The sequence below is a fragment of the Urocitellus parryii genome, chromosome 4, assembly GCF_045843805.1.
Source record: "Urocitellus parryii isolate mUroPar1 chromosome 4, mUroPar1.hap1, whole genome shotgun sequence".
NCBI classification, from domain to species: Eukaryota; Metazoa; Chordata; class Mammalia; order Rodentia; family Sciuridae; genus Urocitellus; species Urocitellus parryii.
In genome coordinates this window covers 137,195,007-137,218,796 of record NC_135534.1, presented here as the reverse complement: position 1 = coordinate 137,218,796, position 23,790 = coordinate 137,195,007, and the positions used below count along the sequence as shown (strand labels likewise).

At 37.8% G+C, this 23,790-nt stretch overlaps 1 protein-coding gene across 1 annotated transcript in view; it reads left to right on the top strand.

Moving 5' to 3' along the window:
* Ostf1 (osteoclast stimulating factor 1) overlaps positions 1-21,773 on the top strand; it is a 53,198-nt gene extending 31,425 nt beyond the window's left edge. Inside the window, exons 3-10 of the mRNA XM_026389275.2 lie at positions 5,190-5,240; positions 8,304-8,367; positions 10,153-10,206; positions 12,795-12,902; positions 13,837-13,886; positions 16,001-16,079; positions 19,022-19,120; positions 21,275-21,773. Coding sequence (XP_026245060.1) covers positions 5,190-5,240; positions 8,304-8,367; positions 10,153-10,206; positions 12,795-12,902; positions 13,837-13,886; positions 16,001-16,079; positions 19,022-19,120; positions 21,275-21,333 — 564 coding nt within the window. The 3' untranslated portion in view covers positions 21,334-21,773. The remainder of the gene's footprint in view (positions 1-5,189; positions 5,241-8,303; positions 8,368-10,152; positions 10,207-12,794; positions 12,903-13,836; positions 13,887-16,000; positions 16,080-19,021; positions 19,121-21,274) is intronic.
* The last annotated feature ends 2,017 nt before the right edge of the window (positions 21,774-23,790 follow it).

Below are 23,790 nucleotides of genomic sequence, written 5' to 3'. Positions count from 1 at the left end.
ATATTTAAGGTGTTGCTCTAAATATAAAATTTTAATTATGTCTGGTCCTGAGGACCTAGGCTGTGGTCACTAATGACTACTCAAGCCCTGTTGCCCTCACAATCCTCTCCTCTTTCCCTCCCCTCCCCTCCATCCATATATTGAAGGGGTCACATCTGGTGGAATAGGCAGCCCCTGGCTCCCACAGGCCTTCCTGACTGGTTAAGCATTCATGCTGTGCCTGTTGTTAAATTTTGAATTTAATCTGAGAACTGGGTTTATTTGCATTTGTTCCTGAATGAGAATTTCTCTTGGTTTTTATGCCCTGTGTAGCAGGTATCTTTTCTACAGGGACAGATATACCATGGCACATCCTAAATCGACCTGGCCTCTTTAAAGTCATTGTGACCACACAACTAAAGAGCTGATCTGGATACCTAGGGATGTCTATCAATGTATGCAATATGCTGGGGAGGCCTGGGTCCTGTTTTTATTGACTGTTCCACCCTCAGGAGATAGTGACAGCAATGCCCAAGGAGCAGGTAGAACCTGAGGCCACTGTGGCTCCTGGTTTTTGCTTCCAGCCCATTTCTCATGTATCTTGCATAAAGGCGGAGTAGTCCTGGAGTCACCCAGCCCCATTTGGTTCTTCTCTCTAAGCGCCTGGTCCAGTAAAGTGTCACACAGAGAACTGCCGGGACTGGATAGACCAGTATGAAGATTGGGGCAGAACAGCATTGTGTGCTGGAGGAGCATTGATTTCTGAAGGGGAGCCGAAATCTTGCTCTGTAGTAAAGGTTTGCTGAGCAGGTTTATAGCTCATCTACCTCCAAAGCAGCTCTAGAATCCAACTCTAAACATAAGATAGAGCCTGCCATGCTCCTCATTCTTATTTGTAGCAAATTCTTTTAACTTCTCTGGGACTGGTTGTGAAATAGATTATACCCTTGACCCAGCCATGCCTGGGGTTGTTTTGAGGAGCAAATGAGGTCAAGTATGCTTTGCAAGTAAAAGGTGCTACTGTTGGTTTTGTTGCACTACATTATCAGGGGGTGGGAAGTGAGTAATGACAGTTTATATTCCAAGGCCACCAGTTTTAACCTGGTCATGACACCATAATGTCCAGTAATGGCTGCATGATGCTTCTGAGAAATAGCATGGATTGTAAAGAACTGGGACCCCACACAGCCTGATGCAGTAGCTCAAGGTCAGGGTTTCCCATGTACCTGCTTTATGACCTTGGGAAAGCTTCTCATCTATAACAACATTATATTATTGTATTATTGTATTATTGATAAAAATTAAATTAGTTAATAATTGTTAATAATTAGTAAATGTAAATGCCCAGACCTGTGCCTGATGCATAATAAATGCTACAATATATTAAATAAAATCATTTATAAAAAACTTGTTTTTTTTCTTTTTATTAATTTTGGAGGCTTTGGGTTGTCAGACCTGAACCATTTCAAAAGTATCTCACAAGTCTTCTAAACTTTCCATACAGCATATATTTGCATAAACCAACAAAATTAATGCTTTGGGAATCACATGTTTCTAAGAATACATAGAACAGGAATGTGAATACATTACCCACTTTGTCCAGCAGCTGCCTTGCTCTGATACCTTGTGGTTTTTCAAGGAGAGAGGAAAGAGGAATGTGGTTAAAAACCAAAGAACATGCTGGAAATAGAGATGCCCTTACTTCATTATGTCACTCTTTTCCCATTTCTGTTCCATGAATACGTAGCCAGGAATTTAATAGTAGGTCCTCATCGAACAGTTTACATCAGTTGTTCTGCTCATATTTTCTTAATGGAAAATGTAAAGATTGCAGGTAAAATCTGATTTTTAAAATCACAAAATTACTTTGTTGTCTCTACTGCCCCCAACAGTCTGAAGACTTTGGTAGACCACCTCCTTAGCCACTTTAGGAAAAAACCACCCCTAGTTTCTTTGTAAGAAGATATTTGCAGGCACTGATATTGAGTTTGGAGCTATTGATTAAAAGAAAATAAACTGTCCATTGTCATTTCTCAGAATGAAAAAAATAGCTAGACCTTTTTCTCCCTGACAGAAATCGACTGCCTGTTGCCTCAGTTGAAAAACCATTCTGACCTAATGGGTGGCTTGTGGCAGATGCCACTATTGAACAGCAGCCACTAATTTAAAAACTGAATCAGCACTGAGAAGTATCGAAATGACTGGACTTAGCAGAATTTTCCAAATGATGCACTTTACCAAACCATGAAGGACAAGAATTACTTAAGATGACACACAAAGTCTGAATCGAGTTTTTTACTTTATTTTTTGTAAATTGAGGTAAAATTCATGTAACATAAAATCAACCACTTTAAATGAACAATTCAGTTGTGTTTAATTCAGTCACAATGTTCTTCAACCACCGCCTGGTCTAGTTTCTAGTACATTTTAATCACCCAAAACAAAACCCTGTCCACACGAGGTAATTACTTCCTATTCTCCCTGTGTATTTTATAGAAAGACTAATTATAGGGATTTTGTATGTACATGTGTTATGCACATATGTGTAATGTCTTTTTGTTTCAAGGATGAATGATCACATTAAAAATGGAAATTTAGCCAGGTGCCATGGCACATACGTATAATCCCAGTGGCTTGTAAGGCTGAGGCAGGAGGATTGCAAGTTCAAAGCCAGTCTCAGCAACTTAGCAAGACCCTGTCCCAAAATAAAAAAAATAAAATCGGCTGGAGATGTGGTTCAGTGGTTAAGTGCTCCTGGGTTCAATCCCTGGTTCCAAAAATAAAATAAAATTGGAAGTTTAGGTAGGCTTGACCTTTTCAGTAAAAAAAAAAAAAAAAAAAAAAAAAAAAGGCTACAATGGTCAGGAAAGATAACTCCTATTTTCTCTGAAAGCATTAAAGAGGAAGATTCATTGTAAGACATTAGTGGGCAGGTACAGAATGAGAATGACCCAAAACAGTTGTAAGATGGGCAAAATCTCTTCAAGGTATTGAACTCTTATAGAACCTCAAGGAGTGCTGAATGACCCTAGAAAAAAGCTACGGTTCATGTTAATCCTAGTTTTTCTTATACCATTCTACTTTTTTCATTCTTCCATCCTATTATTACTTAGTGCCTTGCAAAGGAGAGATAGTCAAGTCATGTTAAAATTGTCAGTGTGGGGCCAGCCTTACTGTTCTGGGGTGGCCACTGCACCCCGCTGGAGTGCTGTGGCATGAGCATGTTCTCCTTCTGGCCTCTTGAGAGTGAGCCAGCTTGCAGCAAATCATTAAATTACTTTAGGTATAGATTAGAGAAAATCTTAAAGGTCTTTAATCTCTTCTCTCCTAAGCATTTATTTCAAATAAAAATACATCTTGATATGGTGAGGTGGCCAGCACCTTGACAAGGTGATTCTTCTTCAGGAGGGGATGAGACACCTGAGGAAAAGTGTGAAGTAATGAGTGAAGAAATAAGGGGCAAAGTCAGAAGTAGTTTTTAAAGCAGAGTGCGTGGTACATTCTTCCAGTCCTAGTAGGAGCTGGAACAGAACAGTTAAAAAATGGCTCCTATTCTTTATTTAAGGGAGAGCATCAAAGGCAGGGATAAGGTTTCAGTGGATGGAGTCTTGCTTCATGGTGTCTTGCTGTCAACATGTTGATTGGCATCTTGGGAAGCCACACCCATTTCCTGGAGGCTTTGTGGCTATGTGGCTGCAGCAGGTCACCCCATTTCTGGTGGTGTGTGGGAGCTTTTGGCAGAACTGAATAGGAACTCACATGTATCTGGACAGTCTCAACCAGAAGGATTGCCTCTGGAAGTCCCAGATACCAGATTTTTCTGTTCACTGGCTGTGATGTGGGTTTGGTCCAAACACAGTTCACAAATGGCTCTCAACATTGTAGGTTTAGCTAATTTTGCATAGCTTATACTACATGTAAGTCTAGTCTCTGTGAATCAAAGTGTCGATATTGCAAATGAATTAGAAAGTTACCTTTTAAAAGAATCTGGCCATTTTGGGAGGGTATCACTAATCATCCTTTACTTTTTATAATTGAATACAGCTTGCATCTATATAGTCATGTATTGTGGTTGGTTAAAGCATGATGTGATTGATATAGCCTTCATTTATATTTAGGGACAAATAGTTACAATAATAATAATATGGATCAGCTTTTAAATGAAACAAATTATGGATGCAGAATCATATGTACTTGTCCCAGTCTGGTACTGAGAGGAGGTAAACAAATGGAAAAATGAATGGATGGAATAATTTGTTTCACTGTTATAGTATTTATTTGCATGGAATCCTAACTATAATCAGAAATAATAAAGTCTTTTTTTTAAAGATGTTTTCCACATCAATATTGTCAAAGTAATACATGCCCATGATAGGGAATATGGAAATTTTTCTATGTGTATTTCATGCGTAATTGTGACCTTATCCTATGTGAAATGTTGTGCCCTATATTTTTCACTCAGCCTGACAATGTAAACATCTCCCAGTATCTGAAACTCACTCTCAGTAGGCATTGTCCTATTTACTCAGAAAGTCATGATGTTATCTATGATGGGAAAAAGATGTTTAATTAAAGTGCTAGCTCTATTCAGAGAGATTGTAGGATGTTTCACTGGTACAGGCCAGAGCACTTATGGACTATGTAATTAGGTAACCCTTAAAAGCTGCTTATGCCTCTAGACTCTCTAACTGCTTCTTAACTTTTGGCTCTTTAGCCTTATTGATGGTAAGTTATGTATTAAATATTCTCTCACATAGAAAGTTCATTCTGTCTGAACCTGATAGTTAGGATGATGATTTTTCTCAAAATACACAAATAGTAGATGTTGGTACTTTTCATGGTGTTAATTCTAGTCATTCAACCTTTTAAGAAAAAGAATATATCACCTTTTGGGATTCTATAAGAAAGACATTTTGTTAATATTCCATTTTGATGTGTCGTGGGAAAATGTAAGCTCTGTGCGTGTGTGTGAAGAATGCCTGTTTATTAGATATATAAAATCCTTGAAATTTATCAGGAAAAAATTCAGCTTTTTATTCATGTATTAGTTTATCTATAAATTTATGTAATATGGTTTCTGTATTGATTTAAGTATTAAAAAAACCCACGGTGTATATTAGGATACTTTAGAAATCAGGATGATTAAATAAATCATTATATCCTAATTTATAATAAAACATATGGAATCAAACTTTTCATTTTTCTTTTAGCCAGATGAATTGTACTTTGAGGAAGGCGACATTATCTACATCACTGACATGGTAAGCCCAGCTAACATTTTATAATTCTATTCGTGTACTAAAGATATAAAACATAATACTGTTGCCATAACATTGTAAATTATTTAATTGTATATGTAAGCAAAATATGTATGCATAAGTCTGTTGATTTTGGCACAATTTATAGAAGCATAAGATTGAAAGTAGCCCTTTTGTTCATCATTAGGACAATAGTTGAATAGACTTTGGTATATCCACAAATGGAATATTATGCAGCCATATGAAGGAATGAAAAATATCTGTATCTGCTCTTATGGAGTAAGTGAAGTGAAAAACAAAAATGTAATAAAATGCATATGGTATGCCCTCATTTATCGTAGAGAATATATATATATCTGTTTTTCTCAGTTTAAAATAAAAAGTGAAAGGTTGAGTCATAAAATTTAAAAATTAGTTTTGTCTATATGGAGGAAAGAAAATAGGGTAGAAGGAACATAGAAAAGAGACTTTAAGAAAACTGTACTTTGTTTTGAAGGTTTGATTTTGGAATTGTGTAAGCTCTATATAGAGTTATAAAATCAAGCAGTAAAAAGCAATTCCTAAAAACTAAAAACAGAGTGAATCCAATGACCTTAATTATACCCTAGTAATTGCCATAACCTCGCAGAGAGGATGTATTCCAAGCAACTTTAACAGTTTGACTGAACATTCCTGGTAGAATATATACAAAGGACCGAAAGAACTGAGAAAGGGAAGCTAAAAAAGTAAACTGTTTTTACCCATGATTGAGTTGGGTAGTGAGTTGGCATTGCTAATTCTGAGATTGTTGAGTGTTTGTGGTTGAGAGCCAGTGAGTCATCAGGTCAGTGATGCTCATTGCCAGGATTTGCAGCACAGCAGGAGGATACACAGAGGTAAGATCAGTGAAGTTAGGTAGAAACAGCAGTCCTTCATTTGAATTGGAAATATGTTGTATTTTCTCTAACTCAAACAAAATAGCACTCGCTCTGTTCTTTGAAAGGGCAGAGAAAAAATGCACAAGCCAATAATAGGTTGTTTTCCATTAAAAGGAATAGGCTCCTTTAAGAAATGGCTAATATCAGGTCAGGGGCAGCAAAGGTTTTAGGTAAAAACAGAATTCCTTGATATTAGAAAACAAGAAGCTCCCCAAGACTACTAGGGCCACGTTATAAGAACTCAGGAACTAACTTATAGAAGCTTCCACTGTCCCAAGACAAGAAAGCTTGAGTATCACTTCAGGCAACAATTCCCCAGGATCAAAACACATTGACTATGCTTGAATTTATGAGTTCCTAATGTTAATCAGAACAAACAAACATTGGTTAGTGTGACATTGCTAGGGAACCAGCTTTTTATTTTGACAACTGAAGTAAAAAGGAGAAAGAATCAGCATTGATTTTACTCTTTCTCTATGAATATTATCTCTGGTATCCTGAGAGTTGATGAGGGAAGGTTTCTTTTTAAAGAGATATGCTAGTTATTGAAATGAAAAAACAAAAAAAAAAAAGATAGAATGTCCCCATTTTGCAATCTGTATGAAATAATGGATCTCGACTATGATCATCGATAGCAACCAACATTACAGGAACAGAGATGACCATACATTATAAGTTTCCTGATACAAGAAATCACTACTACCTATGAAATAACCTTGCTAGAAAAATTCAAGCTCAATCTAATTAAGGCTGTAGAACTAATTACTGTTTACAGCAATACAGGGAACAGAGGAGTGTGTTTAATGGTACAAAGGTGTACAACAGGCAAAGTACAGACTGTTTGAAATTCTACACAACAAATTGACTTCTTCAATAAATATATTGCAAAAGGTAAAAAAGGAATGTAAGTGGGTACCTCTAGATTTGTAGAAGGCAAATCACTTACATTGTATGGTTTTTATTTTGGGATCCCAAATTATGGTGCAACTGGGATATTTGATATACTAAGGAACTATTTTTGAAAATAGTTTTAAGCTGTGATAATGGTATTTGTCTTTCAAACAAATCCTTATTGACTTGAAATATTGAAATATTATAAATATTGAAATATTTACATATTAAATAATTTGATGCCTGGAAATTATTTCAAAATGACCCCAGAGAGGAGATTGGGGATGTGGGGCATATATGAAGCAGTATTGACCAAGAAGAAATGATTCATGCAGTTGGGAAATGGTTTATTATATTGTTCTTTATACTTTTGCATTGGTTTGCATCTTTTCTGTATGTATTTCAGTAGTAGTGCCCTTGCCTAGAACACAGGAGGTTTTTTTTTTTTTTTTTTTTTTAGAGAGAGTGACAGAGGAGAGAGAGAGAGAGAGAGAGAGAGAGAGAGAATTTTTTTTTTAATATTTATTTTTTAGTTCTCGGCGGACACAACATCTTTGTTGGTATGTGGTGCTGAGGATCGAACCCGGGCCGCACGCATGCCAGGCGAGCGCGCTACCGCTGAGCCACATCCCCAGCCTGAAGGAGGTTTTGAGTTTAATTTCCAGCACTGCCAACACACATTTACTCCAAAAATGAAAGTAAAATAAAGAGATCTTTAAAAAAATATAAGTATCTCAAAGATAAGACAAATTAAAATTGGACAAAAAAATACTGTAGCTAGTTTAATAAAATTTCCCCCTTGTCTTTCCTATTATCTCTGATTTGCTTGATTTTTGACACTCTATGTTGAGGTGTAATTGAGGTTACAGGTGGATGCTGTGTACTTGTAATATAGTGATAAGGGAAATGGAATCCCATAGCTAGGGTGTGAGGAAGCTTGATTAGTGTGGTCAGGGCTGATGTACATTTCATAGTACGGGTGCACCCTGTGTACCAAATGGGTTTAAAAATGACTAAATGCAGCCAGGCACAGTGGCACATGCTTATAATCCCAGCTGAAGCAGGGAGGATCCCAAGTGCAAAGCCAGACTCAGCAACTTAATGAGAACCTGTCTCAAAATAAAAAAGGGCTGGGGATGTGGCTCAATGGTTAAGTGCCCCTGGGTTTAATCTTTGGAACCCTGTTCCCTCCCCCCCAAAAAAGTGACTAAATGCAGCCTGGATTTGGTGCCACTTAATTTAATTCTTCTTTCACCAGAGTGATACCAACTGGTGGAAAGGAACCTGCAAAGGCAGGACTGGGCTAATTCCAAGCAACTATGGTAAGTGTTGCCCAAGTGGCTTTACTTTAGCTATGCTATATTTCTTCTTAATTATCTGGTTCTAGGGAACTTTGGGCTTGCAGAATTCAGAGAAGTGGCTGAGAATTCAGAGAAGATCAGGTGTGTTCGGGGTGGTATGGTCATAGACTATGGCTGAGAATTCAGTGGAGTCGTTTGCTAGAGCAGGACAATTTCCACTCTATAAGCCTCCTATTAGTAAAGTGGCCATGAACACCAGATGTACCTTGGCTTAAGAGAACATATTTTAGCATTCTTGAAAAAAAAAAAAAACAACAAAGTTTCCAAGGAAACTCTTATGGTTTTATTTTATTCAGCTCTTAATGCAATTCTTTTCATGCTCTTAAATTAAATCTCACAGATTGTTTCTTGGACTAGCTCTTTTGTTTGTTATGAAGAACACCCTGTTTGGGGCAGCGATGTTCATTCATTAAATGCTCATCATGGCAGTTTGGGGAACCCAAGCACTGGGTGTGGCTCCTGTCATGAAGCTGCCTCTAGTTGGAAGAAGGACAAAACAGACAAAAACACTTCAGTGGAAATCAGCAAAGTCAAAAGAGCACAGGATTGGAAATGAGGATCCCAGGTTTTAATCCTTTGTCTTCCACTTCTCAATAACAGGGTACTTTAGTTCAGACATCTAATTGCTACCTTTGGGATTAAGTTTCTCTATCTATATGATGAAAGGGTTGGATTCAGATCATTTCTGAGATCCCTTTGGACTGTAGCATAATGTGAATCCTTAGAGCTGGCTGGCATTGGGCACCAGTTCCAAACACTGGAGAATGACTTAGAAAATGTCCAGGGAGGTCCTTCAAAACTCTGAGGCCATGGGGATGAAGGCTAAGGCTTGTGGTCCTGCATAGGGGCCCTGTATGCCCTGGTCTAAGGGTGGTACTCTTCTTTGTCCTAAAAAAAAAAAAAAAACCAAAAAACTTCAGGGCTGGGGATATAGCTCAGTTGGTGGAATGCTTGTCTTACATGCACAAAGCCCTGGGTTCAATCCCCAGAACCACCAAAAAAAAAAAAAAAAAACAAAAAAAAACACTTCAAATGTTTCTTCTCCTCGAAGCCTTTGAAATACCAGATGTACCTTTCCTGTATACTCCATTTCCAGCCTTGATCATAGACACTGAGGGTAGAAAATGTCCTTTTGCCATTTGGGTTCCCCATAGCCAAAGCAGTGTCCTGCTACAGTCCCATGGCAGGAGAAGTGGTCCTAAAGTTGCCCTTAAGTCATAACCTTCTTGTAGGCATTGCAGCTCATTCTAGGACCCAGTGAACACACCTTCCTAGAGGTAGGTAGGTCTGTTGATTATGAAATATTTTCCCCACCCCCTCCTACTTGCACACACAGGGAATTAGAATTGCTTTCAGGTATCTTCAAAGTAGGGTATTTTACAGAAAGAAAAAAGTGAACATCAGATGTTTTCTTTTGCATTTTTGTGACTAAGTTTATGAAATACTTGAGTATACTGGTATTTGAGTCAGGAATCTGTTTGGTTTTAATTTATATTTCCAGTTAATTGCTGTGTTATTGCCTTATTGCTTGGCTTGGTTTTATTTAACACATAATTCAGCTTTTTTTTAAAGCAGGCACTATCAATTTGATATTTGGGGGTTTTTTTATCCACATAAAAGTAAGGGAAGCTGTATTGTCTGAGGCTCTGTCATTCATAAAGCTGGGGGACTGTGGGACATAAGCAGCTTCAGCAAATCACTTGGGCACTCTCAACATTGGGCTTGCACTTTTTATTTTCAATCTAGTGGCTGAGCAGGCAGAGTCCATTGACAATCCACTGCATGAAGCTGCAAAAAGAGGTAGGTGTGATTGTTTTTGATTGAGGGGTGCAGTACAGTAAAATACATGGATTTTAATTACACAGATTGATGAGTTTTTCCAAATACATCTATGGAGCCCACACCCAGATGAAAATCTAGAACATTTCTACCGTTACAGAGTATTCTCTCACACACCTTTCCAGTTAAATCCTTGCCTCCCTCAGAGGCTGACTTTTATCACCCTAGAAGGGTAAGTATGAGTATAATTAAAATATGTCAGCCAACAAGCAAATTTTTACCAAAAGCACATTAGATAGAGCACGAATCTCTAGGATATATAAAGAACTCAAAAGTCTTAATACCAAAAAAACAAATAACCCTATCAATAAATGGGCCAAGGGACTGAACAGACACTTCTTGGAAGATGATATACAGTCAGTCAACAAATATATGAAAAAATGTTCAACATCTCTAGCAATTAGAGAAATGCAAATCAAAACTACTCTATGATATCATCTTACTCCAGTCAGAATGGCAGCTATCAAGAATACAAACAACAATGAGTGTTGGTGAGGATGTGGGGGAAAAGGCACACTCACACATTGCTGGTGGAACTGCAAATTGGTGCAGCCAATATGGAAAGCATATTGAGAATCCTTGGAAAACTGGTAATGGAACCACCATTTGACCCAGCTATCCCACTCCTCAGTCTATATCCAAAGGACTTAAAAACAGCATACTACAGAGACACAGCCACATCAGTGTTTATAGCAGCACAATAGCTAAACTGTGGAACCAACCTAGATGCCCTTCAGTAAATGAATGGATAAATAAAATATGGTTTATATACACAAGGAATATTACTCAGCAATAAAAGAGAATAAAATCATGGCATTTTCAGGTAAATTGATGGAGTTGGAGAATATCATGCCAAGTGAAGTTAGCCAATCCCAAAAAACCAAATGCTGAATGTTTTCTCTGATTTAAGGATGCTGATTCATAATGGGGTTGGAGGGGGGCATGGGAGGATTAGACAAACTCTAGATAGGGCAAAAGGGAGGGAAGGGTTGGGAGCGGAGTGTGGGGGTAGGAAAGACAATGGAATGAGATGGACATCATTACCCTAAGTACATGTATGAAGACACAAATGGTGTGACTCTGAGTACAACCAGAGATATGAAAAATTGTGCTCTATATGTGTAATATGAATTGTAATACATTCTGCTGTCATATGTAATAAATTAAGATAAAAAAGTGTCAGCCAACAAACACTGTTGAGTGTTTTACCTTCCTGTGCCCTGGGTGGTAATAGGCATATGGAATGATAGGTCTATGGCCTGTAAGGCTCAGAGTCAAGCAGAGGAGAGAGATGTATGGCTGCTTGTTAAAATACAGTGTGATAAGTACAGCAATAGAAATGTGTTTAAACACAGTGTCGTGGCCAGAGTGCACACGTGGAGGGCAGGCATGTGGAGGTGTTCTGGGGGAGAATATTGATGTAAAAAGGTTTGGAAAGGAAGGAAGTGAGCCACAGGGATTAGTCTGGGGAAGAGCCATGGCCAAACAGTGATGAGCCTTGTCCTGGGCTTTCTCCTATCAGTGATTCTTAGCTTGCAGAGTTCTTCCCTGCAAACCCTGGGGACATTTGGCAATATCTGGAGACATTGTACTGTCATGACTGGAGGGATGCTACTGGCTTTTTTTTTTTTTTTTTTTTAGCATAGAGGTTGAGAATGTTGCTAAATCAAAGGCATTACAAAGAATTCTCCAGTCCCAAATGGCAATAGCACTGATGTTGAAAAACCCTTCTATAAATCATAGGGTATTTTGGTAAAGCCTCAGTAAGCTCCATTTTGTTTTGTTTTATATCTTTTTGAAATATGAATGTGCAAAAGGAAATTATTGGTTTAGAATTACTAAACTGACATTTTAAAAAATCTTGGTAAATTAGATACTTAGGGCATTAGCCTGAAGATTTTAAATTAATAGTTATACTTTAGCAAATAAGAGCAGTAACTTTGAGTAGGTTATTTAGTGTTTCTTCTCTAGTAAGAACTAAGATGTATTTTTTTGTTGTTGTTGGGGGAGGGAGGGTACCAGGGGATTGAACCCAGGGGTGCTTAACCACTGAGTCACGTCCCCGTTCCTTTTTATTTTTTATTTTGAGACAGGGTGCTTGCTAAGTTGTTTAGGGCCTTGCTCAATTGCTCAGGCTGGCTTTGAACTTGAGGTCCTCCTGTCTCAGCTTCCAGAGCAGTGGGTATTATAGGCATGTGCCACAATGCCTGTCCTGAAATGCATTTTTAATGTGAATATGAATAGTTTTTGTTTGTATTGAGGTTTAACTTTTTTCTTCCAAGTTCCAGAATTTTGCAAAGGAAAGAAATACACACACACACACACACACACACACACACCCATGATTTTTTTAAGAGTAGAAATACCTAAGTAGAGCTATTTAGGCAACTCTTTCCATCAACCTACCGTTAAAAATTGATGATAATGCTTTCCATTAACAAACTGGAAGTCCAACTGTGCCATACTAAATGTATTAGTGGATAGGTCTTAATTGGAGACTTGCTGATTAGCCCTTTTCTTGTGTTTTTATAAATGTAAAATTCTTTCAGGCAACTTGAGCTGGTTGAGAGAGTGTTTGGACAACCGAGTGGGTGTTAATGGCTTAGACAAGGCTGGAAGCACCGCCTTATACTGGGCTTGTCATGGTGGCCATAAAGGTAATATGTTTTGTTTGCTATTAAAAACGAATCTCTGTGATGCTAAAATGTGTTTCACCTAAGGGAGTCAGATTCACAGAAATGGAAAAAAAAACAAAAACAAAAAAAAAACCCCAAAACAGCATTGGCTATCTTTTGAAAATCCTTTAGAACATCAGTCAAAAGCCTTGTTCCTGGAAGCCCTGTGGAACAGTGGGTGGAACGTGGCCAGTCAGCCCACTTCACAGACCTCTCACTTGAAAAATCGGAAACTTCTTTTTCCTCTCAAAGAAAACTAACCAGAAAACAACAGTAGTATAAAAATAAACCCACTTTCTAATCTTACAGAAGAAAAGGGCAGAACTGTCTCCTCTAGCTTTTTGCATTTTAAGTTTAATGCACAATTGTAGATTGAGAAGGGAGACAGCGTTGCTTAAGTGTGTGATTCAGTGGCTACTTGGTTACCATCAGTGATTATGACGAGTTCTAGATGATGATGGAGTCTAGATGTATTTCATCCTAGCCAAAAAAATCTACCATTTTCTACCTCTTTCTATAATACACAAAAAAATAAACCCCACTATGGGAAATAAAGAGCCTGACAAATTAAAGAGCATAACCAAAGGAAAATCTGTGACTCTCTCTCTTATTTTAGCTAATAGGCACGTTAGTTATATGAATGCTAAGTATCATGGCAAGTGTGAAACTATTCCTACTAATAGCTATCATATGAAAATACTAAAGCCAAACCTGTTTGAAAAAAATATCTTTTTCTTAAAATATTTCTATTTCTTTAGATTATTATGTTTTTCTTTACATAAATTTTGAGACGTTTATAATAAGAATTTTATTGAAGATTCTGCTAAAGAATACTCTCTTTAAACATTATTATGCTTAGTTTTATCAGACTTTTACTTTTCATTCTTAAGAAATATCTCTTCTATTTGAATTTCAGATATAGTGGAAGTGCTATTTACTCAGCCAAATATTGAACTGAACCAACAGGTGAGACTATTTAGTATGAGGAAATCGTTTAACACACCTGCCTTGTTCTCTTTGGCACAGTACAGCTTATGGGCACATAAAGTATTTTACTCAAAATACTATAAGCACATAGATTCTTGCTTTTTTTTTTTTCATTTAATGGTGCTGGGATTTGAAGCCAGGGCCTTGAGCATGCTGGGCAAGCCCTTTACCACTGAACCACACCCCTGGTCCTTAGTACACAGTTTTTAAACACTGTTATTACTGTATTAAAATTTAAATTGAACAGAGCCCAAAGTACCTATCCCTCATTTCCTTGTGCATCACTTTCAGCTGTTAGCTCTTTCTTCCTGTATGTACCTTTGTGTTACTGAGGAATAGGCTGGTGGAGCTGTCTGGTCATGTATCGTCTTTATGTGTATATTTGCTTCCTATTTGATTAATGAAGGTTGTCAGCTCTCCAGTTCCCATCTCCCAGTATCTCAGCATCCAACCTTTCCTTCTTTGTATAATGTTTACATTATTGTCACTAAGTAATGTTCACTGCTTGTATAACTTTTTGTTTCTCTTTAGTTATTGACTTTTATTTAGCTTGTTCCTTCTGTCACTAGGACTGCTGCACTGTTTTATACTCCCTTGATAGACTGTCTGTATAAGATAATCCATGAACTTTTTTTTTTTTTCCCTGTCTTGGTCTCACCCTTCTTGTAGCAATTCATCTTCATCTTCCAACCTGAGCAATTTCATCTCTGCTACTTTTTGCCATCTTTCTTAGAATCACGTTCTCTTTTCTGCTGTGTTGTCACTTTTCTGGACCTGTGTTTTCCTTTGTTGGAGATCATTTCTTCAAGTAGATTCCTGAGAAAGAGGAGCTTGGGATTGATTATTAAAAACTGATCACAATTCTAGGTTGCAAATAATTTTGAAGATGTGGCTCCATGGTATTCTTGTTCCCCAGGGTTGCTTTTGAGAAGTCTGATACCATTTTGATTCCTGTATTAGTGAATTTTCTATTATTATAATGAAATATCCAAGGCAGGCTACTTTATAAAGAAATGAGGTTTATGGGGCTAACAGTTTTTGAGGTTTAAGGGCATGGTGCTGGCATCAGCATGGCTCTGTTGAAGATCTTAAGGAGGATGGTATCAAAGTGGTGGGAGTGTATGTGATAGGAAGAGATCATATTTCTAGACGGGAAGGCAGAGAGAGACTGTGGTTCCCATAGTCCCTTTGGAAGTTAGTATCCCCAGATGACCAAAGCTTTTTGACACTTTAACAGATATCTGCAATAATCAAGTTATAGAAATAAAAGGTACATATTGGCTGTCAGTTTGGGAAGTTCCAGTCTATGATTGGTAGGACCCATTTCTGGCTGGCAGGGGGCTTCTTTGTGGGGGGTGAAGTGGTGAGGTCCTGGCTGTTTTGCTGCTGAGCAACCCCTAGATGCTACTATAAATGCACCCCTCCCTTTTCTCCATGTGGGGTTGTACTGCTTCACCAGAGGAGTATCCTACAGCCTCCTGCCTGGGTGTGTTCCCTTCACTGCACACACTGGGGCAGTGGGATAGGTAAAAGTAGCTGAAAGAGGCATCTTACTGTTTAGTTTGTAAATTTGTCACCCAACCCTTAGCTTTTGGTTTCTGGTCTTCTTGCTACCTATGTCCATAAGCTTGGAAGTTATCTGGTTAATTTCTCAATAAAGTTATTCCACCATCTTTACTTGGTCTGGCAACATGGGGGTCTTTGGGTTCTGGTTACTTCTTCTTCTTTCAACTAGAACCTGTCTTTACCCCATGCCTCATTCTTACCACAGTGTCTCCAGGAATCCGTAATTCCAAATTCTTGCTAGGTTTCTATGAAGGTCCATTCCTTGCTCCCTCCTATGTCCCCCTCTGTGGGCATCTGAGTTTCAGCTTGTGCTCTGCCACATCACTTCTACTCCTCCATCCCATTCCCACTCCCTAAAATGACTCATCGCTCATGGCTGGAGTCTCCTTTCTTCCTCCACTCTTCCCTTTGGAATTTTGTAATTTCTATAATTTGTTCTCATTTTAGGTTTAATTAGAGAAACTTGATGTCTGCATTCAGTACATCTTCTCATTTTAAAATGCTGCTTTCCCTTTCTGTCATCATAGAACAAGTTGGGAGACACGGCTTTGCACGCTGCTGCCTGGAAGGGTTATGCAGACATTGTCCAGCTGCTTCTGGCAAAAGGTAATGTTCGTGATGAATATATCTGGTCTTTGCTTACCCAGAAAAATAGGTCACATAAAATTATACTATTTGAAATAGTAGAAAGAATAATAATCTTCTAAACTGTAATTTTAACCCCTCTTCTGTGTATACCACAGAGCTGGTATGATGAGATGAAATTATTGGGGTTATTTATGTTGCTTTAATTCTAAATTGAAACCTTTACTTATAAATTAAGAGCTTTAAAATTATGGATATTATCTTTGGGAAGAACTTACTGTGCATATCTGAAGGATTATAGGGCCTTAGAAGAAAGAGGTGTGTTCACATATATATGGGGGAGATCTTGTCTGAGAAATCTGCACAGGCAAAGTTGCTGATCTCATAGGAAAGTCTTGATAGATAAGAAAGAATGTTGGGACTGCTGTACCCTGCTTTGAGCTGAGTAGTTGTTAGATGTACAAGAATGAGAGATGCCTTGTTTTTATACAGTCTATGTGCTTATAGTATATATAGCTGGCCCTGGAGATGGCTACTAATGCTGCCTGTGCACCTCTCCTGAAAAAGGAGCAGGGAACAGGTATTTGTTTTAAATCCTTCTTTCTCCTCTGGTGCCTCCATGACTCTCAGAGGAAACATGTAAATTATGGACTGATCCATCCATTCCTCCATTTGTCCCGTACATTATTAATGAACCCTTATGGAGGGCCAGACATAATACCCCACAACACAACTTGATTCAGAGGCTATAATGTAGACGAGGGGCCAGGCCATAAGTGATATGTAACCATCACTGGGGATCCTTGGCAATGTTGTGGAATATATAGGAGGAAATGCTTTGGATTTTAAGTATGTTGATGATATAAGTTCTAGGTCTAAAAGGGCAGAGTGTGAGTCAGTTTTTGATGCTGTTACCAAAATACCTGACAAGAACGACTTAGAAAAGGAAAATTTATTTTGGCTCATAGTTTCAGAGGTTTAGTTTATGGTGGGCCAACTTCATTCCTTTGGGTCCAAGGAGAGGAAGAACATCAAGATAGAAGGGTCTGGTGGAAGAATGCTGCTCTATTCATGGTGACCAGGAGGCAGAGAAGGGGGGAAGGGACTGCAGAGAAGATGAACCTTTCCATGGCACACCCCCAGGGACCCACCTCCTCTAGTCATGCTACACCTGCCTACAGTTACCTACCCAGCCTATTCAAACTAGATGGACTGATTAGGTTACAGCTCTCACATTCTAACCATTTCGGCTCTGAATATCCCTGCATCAACACAGGAGCTTTTGAGGAGCTCATATCCAAACCATGATAGTCAAACAGCATTAGGTCCACTATTGTGCTCCTCTGAAGGTTGTGCCAAGAGCAGCCACTAGCCTGTGTGCACCTGAGCCCTTGAAAAGAAGCTGCCTGAATTGAGTTGTACTATAAATATAAAATGCACACCCCTTTTTTTTTTAGGATTTAGTGAAAAAAGTACAATACCACAATAATTTTTATATTGGATTACATGTTGCAATGATCTTTTAGATATTTAGTAGGTTAAGTAAAACATTATTAAAAGTAATTTCACTTTTTGCAAATGTGTTTACTATAAAATTTAAAATTAACTGTGTGGATCACCTTGTATTTATATTAGTGCTGCTCCAAGGGAACTCAGGAAATAAATGTGTTTCTTCTCTAGCATCCTTGTTTCTGAATATTTCCTGTCCTGATAAACATGAGTATGAGTTCTATAATATAATTTAATTTATTTGTCATAGAACTGTTAGCCCTCAGGAATTTTGACTTGACAGAATGAGAATTTCCGTGTGACCTGAGGGATAGATGCAGATCTGGTCAATAGAATGAGATTTTTGCAAATTGGTGAAAATACGGCGGCAGAAAGGGTGAATTGAGAGAACCTTCTTGGAAGGTCACCTGGCAGTAGCTAACAGAATTAAAAATGTGCCTATCTTTATATTTCAGCACCCCATTTAGGAAACTGTCCTTTAAGTATTTGTGTGAACAAATGTGTTGCTTAAGGATGTTCATTGTAGTATCTGTGATAATCAGAGTTAGGAACAGCTTAGGTACCTATCATTAAAGCAAAGATTAAATAAATTTTGGATCATCCATAAAATGAATATTTATAAATACTTAAATAGATTTCAGTTATATGCATACTGCCAGAAAAGAGCACCATTTGTATATTGTTAAAAGTATGACATTGCAAACCAACATATGTAGCATGATTTTGTATACATGTTCACATATGTCTGTGGATGCATGCATACACATAAGGGAAACAAGAACTCAGGCTCACTTGTAAGAATGATTACCTCTGGAGAGGGTAAAAGACTGGACAGAATCCAGGAATACAATGCAAATGTATTCATGGATTCTAATGTAATTTTTAGCACAAAGTCAAAGTGGATAGAAAAGGGCTTACTGTAACAGTGAATTGGGGAACAATGAGTTGCCGCTGGTTTTTTTTTGTGTGTGTGTGTGTGCGTGTGTGTTGCCATTCTGCTAATTTACATGAGCATGTATGTACAGATATGAAAATATTAATCCCTTCAAGATTAACCCAGAGGTATTTTTTAAAAGACCTTCTTGAGCAGAACAAGAGGGAAGGGGTGTGTTGAATTTAAACTCCCCAGACTCCTGCGGAGGCACACATAACCACTGGGGTTTGGTGGTGATTTAGGATTTACTGAGGGGAAGGTAAACTCACAGAAAGGTACATGAGTACTCCCATAGAGACTGGAAGGGAAAAGCTGTGTTTCCATGGAGCATAGGCACCACAGGTGTAGCAGCTGGCCCCTGGTTAAAGATGCCACACACACTACTTTAAGGAGTTTAATTTTGGTCCAGTACTGTTCTCTAGTTAGTTTTGCCATATGTGGTTAGCCTTGGTGGAAAGAGGATTGACTACTACTGTATAGTCTTTAAAGACACGTAACTTCCTTTTCTTGTTTTGGGAAGGTGCTAGAACAGACTTACGAAACAATGAGAAGAAGCTGGCCTTGGACATGGCTACTAATGCTGCCTGTGCATCTCTCCTGAAAAAGAAGCAGGGAACAGGTATTTGTTTTAAATCCTTCTTTCTCCTCTGGTGCCTTCATGACTAAGATTTACCAGCCCACGATTGGGAAAAAGATTTTTTTCTTGATAATCAACTTTTTTTTTTTTTTTTAAAGAGAGAGAGAGAGAGATAGAGACTTTTTAATATTTATTTTTCAGTTTTCAATGGACACAACATCTTTATTTTATTTTTATGAGGTGCTGAGGATCAAACCCAGCGCCCTGCGCATGCCAGGCGAGCGCGATACCACTTGAGCCACATCACCAGCCCTTGATAAACTCTTTAGATAGTCCTGAAGTTTGAATATATATCTCTCCTTGTTCTAAATCAGAACCTCCAAAATAGAATACCTCCAGGAAACAAATTTGAAGAAAGATACAGATCTTTCACTATTGTGTATGTTTATATGTGTGTTTTTTTGTTTTGTTTTGTTTTGTTTGTGTGTGTGTTTATTTATTCCTTACAATCAATTTCTCATCACCTTGCTTTCCACAATCCTTTCCAGAGAACTGTGGTCTGAATTCCCTCACTTCATATATGTACTCATGAGTGGTTATGGCTAAATATTATTCAAATTAAGTATTTGATAGATCGCTGTTTATATTTAGTTTCTAGCCTATATGAGGGTATCAATAAACCGTAATTGAAATTTTTCTAGACTTTGCTAGACATTTTGGAAGTTATTCATAATACATACGGAAGAATAAATTTGAAAAAAAAATAAAGGAAAGCATGTGTGGTTGTTTTGAAAGAAAGGTGTTAAGACACACTTGAGTCATTCGTGGTCACTGTTCAGATCAGCTGCTTATTTGACCTCTCAGTATGTAGCCTAATGAACGTGGCCCCCTGGATCTGTTCTTGTGCATCCTGGGAAGAGGTGCCTTGACCTGACCTCCTGTCCACCTCCTTTTATCCCCCTCCAGTGTGTCATTAGCCACCTGGCTCATGCAAACCTAGAGAGGAAAAAGAGAAGAATACAGGGAACATTAAACCCCTTTCTTATTACATCTCAAGTCTTACTCTGTTGTCTGATGTTTGACACTTTCATATCATTAAAGTATAAACTAACAGTTGACACTTTTTCACCATTTTCTAGAATGAAACTAGTATGATAGATGACTCACTTTTTGCAAGTCTTTTGCATTGCTGCTTATTATTTCAGACCTTTTTGGTATTACTTTAGAGCCCAAAGTTTAACTAATCTGTGTTGGTATAGAGAGTCAGCAAAAAGACTTTTGAGAAAAGAAATTTCCACTATAAAGGCAAAGGACATTTGTTTCCCTGTAGCTGGATGACATTATTGCTTCTATAGTTCTTGACCTGTGCAGTGGGATATTTGTCAATTTTCTGTTTTTATTAGTGTAATAAAATTCCCATTATTTTTTGAACTCTGGGAAAACTTTTTTCTCCCTCAGGTATCCCTCTGTGTCCTCCATTAATTGAGCTCCAACAATGTGCCTGTATTTGTATTCCATTTTGTTCCCTCCAAAATGATAGGGTAATCTACTGCTACAAGGATTTGAGTAGATGGTTGAATAGGTGACAGTTACAAATCAGTTGTCTTTCTTCTGAGTCCTGCTTAAGTTGACATAACATTTGGTGGGATCCAGCTCTTTTTATTTTAAAATGTTCTTGTTTCATTTCCATCTTTTGTTTCTGAGTATACTTTATTTTCAGTATTTTCTAAAATGAATCTGAAGCTTCCCTGTTTTTGTTCTCTTTCCTTCCTCTTGTGAGTTATCTTTCTACCCAGTGACCTTGCCTTCGGGTAAAGGCAAGGATTGTGGCGTGCCTGAAGCCACATGTGCACATGTCACTGGGAGAGAGGAGGTTGGGAGCACTGCTGTCAGAGTGGAGTGGCTGTTGGTGTGTTCTAAGTTGGTCACCGTGCATGTAGCTTTGTTAGAAACAGACCACTCAGTGCTGTGTACTTTACTCTGCACATCTAAGGAACATGTGGACCACTATATTTGTGTGCTTCTGTAATAGCAGATACTTAATAGAGTAAACAGTAGAAAAAAAATCTCATGAAACTTACAAACCCAGGGTCATAGGGAAGAGTACAGTTTGTTGAGTGATAGAAGCTTTGACAGGTAAAAAGAAAATCTGAGCAATTAGTAATTTGTTTTGCTTTTTCCGCCCATTTCTTTTAGATGCACTTCGAACATTAAGCAACGCTGAGGACTATCTTGATGATGAAGACTCAGATTAATTCCCTTCGGGAGCTTTGAGACCTAAAACTTCTTTTTCCTTTTGCCATTCCAAAACCTTATTGTTGCCAGAAGAGTATTGGTAACTGTAAGAAAAAAGAAAAAAAAAAGTATATATGAACGTTGCGGTGTTGCACTGTGATTGAGTAGAACGTGGAAATGAATAGTTTTCACCTTCATTTGCCAATAAGTAACCAGATACCTTGCTGTATAAAATACATTTATGTTCACCAGTGTAGAACAAGAAGAGATTATTTCTATTTATCAAGCTAAAGGAATTTAAGGATTTTTTTTTAAAATCGGGATTTTTTTTTGGGGGGGCGGGGGTTCTTTACCTCAAGGATTGAGATATTTTGAATAGATTTTTTTTCAAGGGGGGATGCTTATTATAATAATATACCAAAATACTTAATAGGAAACTGTCAGCTATTCTGACAAAAATAAACATTTTAAGTTACTTTATTCCTTTTGTCTGTTTTTTTCATGCTATTACCATTGCTGATAAATAAAGATTTTTATATTCAGGTAAGAAGAGGTTAAATTTATGTTTGTATTTATAAACGCAAGAGTCTCATGATAGTCACATTTTTATTTAGCTATCTGTATTTGCTGTGATCAAAGAAAATTATCATTAAGAAGATGCAGGGCTGGAGATGTGGCTCAGCGGTAGCGCGCTCGCCTAGCATGCGTGCGGCCCGGGTTCGATCCTCAGCACCACATACCAACAAAGATGTTGTGTCCGCCGAGAACTAAAAAATAAATATTAAAAAATTCTCTCTCTCTCTCTCTCTCTCTCTCTCTCTCTCTCTCCTCTCTCACTCTCTCTTTAAAAAAAAAAAAAAAGAAGATGCATACTTAATAACATAATTCTAATAATTATGAGATGTTCAGTTTTATAGCCAAAATTATAATGAAAGCAAAGAAACCTAGTAACTCATTACGGTTGGCTCAAGGTTTGAAAGTTAAAAAATATTGATTTCCTCATAAATGATGCGATAGTTTTTCAGATGGAGTAGACAGGAGCCATGACATTTTTTTGCAGGCATTCTCTTTGGTAACATTGTTTCCTCCTGGTGTGGGTCTAGCTCATAATGGTTCGGATTCTTTTGCTGAATCTTCCCTTTACATTGCAGAGAGCAACTGCATCCGAGGACCTGATTTTGTATCACTGCAGTGATGATGTTAAAAATGACCTGGCCACTGGAATTTGCCTATTCCTGGCCCTCCACCCAGAAGTATATTTGCAAGATGACTTCAATGCTAATTTGAAAAAAGAAAAACAGTTTAGTGAAGAGAAGGAAATGTTTGAAGAAGGAAGTGGGTAGCTCAGGAAGTGAGCAGCTACGTCCGCAGGCTTTTCTTCTGTCTGTGACTGGCTTTTCTCTCTGTGGATTCTTTGAGAGGGGATACCCGGAAAAACTGGTTCAAGGTCTTTCAAATACCCTGACTGAATTAAAAAAAAAAAAAAAAATATATATATATATATATATATATATATATATATATTAGTTGTAGTTAACATGATATATTTATTTTATTTATTTATTTTTATGTGGTGCTGAGGATTGAACCCAGGGCCTCGCATGTGCTAGGCAAGTGTTCTACCCCTGAGCCACAATCCCGGCCCACCTGACTGACTTTTAGTAGAAAGGAATCTGTACAAGTAGTGACAGCAAAGGATGAACACAAACTCTGAACTAATGAAAGAGGACATTTTATTCTCAAAACAAATACATTCCTATATTTGATTTAATCATTTGTATTTCTTCATAAACAAACTGGAAGATACAAAAATCCCTGAAATTATATCTTTCCTATAGAACATGTAAGGATTTTTCTTTAAAATGAGGCTTATCCCTTAATTAGAAGCTTTTTGAGAGCCTTGTAATTTTTTTTGCTCTTCTATATTTTGAGACTGAGGATGGAAACCAACTGAACACTTAATTTTTTAATGGGCAGAGACAGTAAAGTTGTGTGTCTATAGAAAAATTTTAAGAAAATACTCTATGCTTGATATCATTGCTTTTGACATAATTGAACCTTTGAGAATTCCTGAAGGTTGGCCAACGATAGCTTTTTGAGGGTTAGGGGGAAGAGTTAGGTATATGCAGGATTTTTTGTGAAACAAGATAGCTTATTTAATTGCAGTCAAAACTCTATGGGAAATTTATTTTTGCTTCTTGTTTGTTCAATCTGACCGATCTGAGCTTTTTCAGAGAACATTTAATGCTGAACTCAGCAACAAAAAATCAGTTCTAGGAACTTGCCACTGCTCTGACTGCACAGAAGATAGCTTTGGTTATAGTCTTTGGTTATAGTATAGGCGTTGGAGGTTTTGCTGTAACCTGAACTTTCTGACCATCACTGTGGCCTGAACTCCTTCCCAGCCACTGCATCCTTTGAGTGGAAAGTAACTTCTGGCCTCTCAGGCAGCAAGACAATGGTCCAGCTGCAGGTCC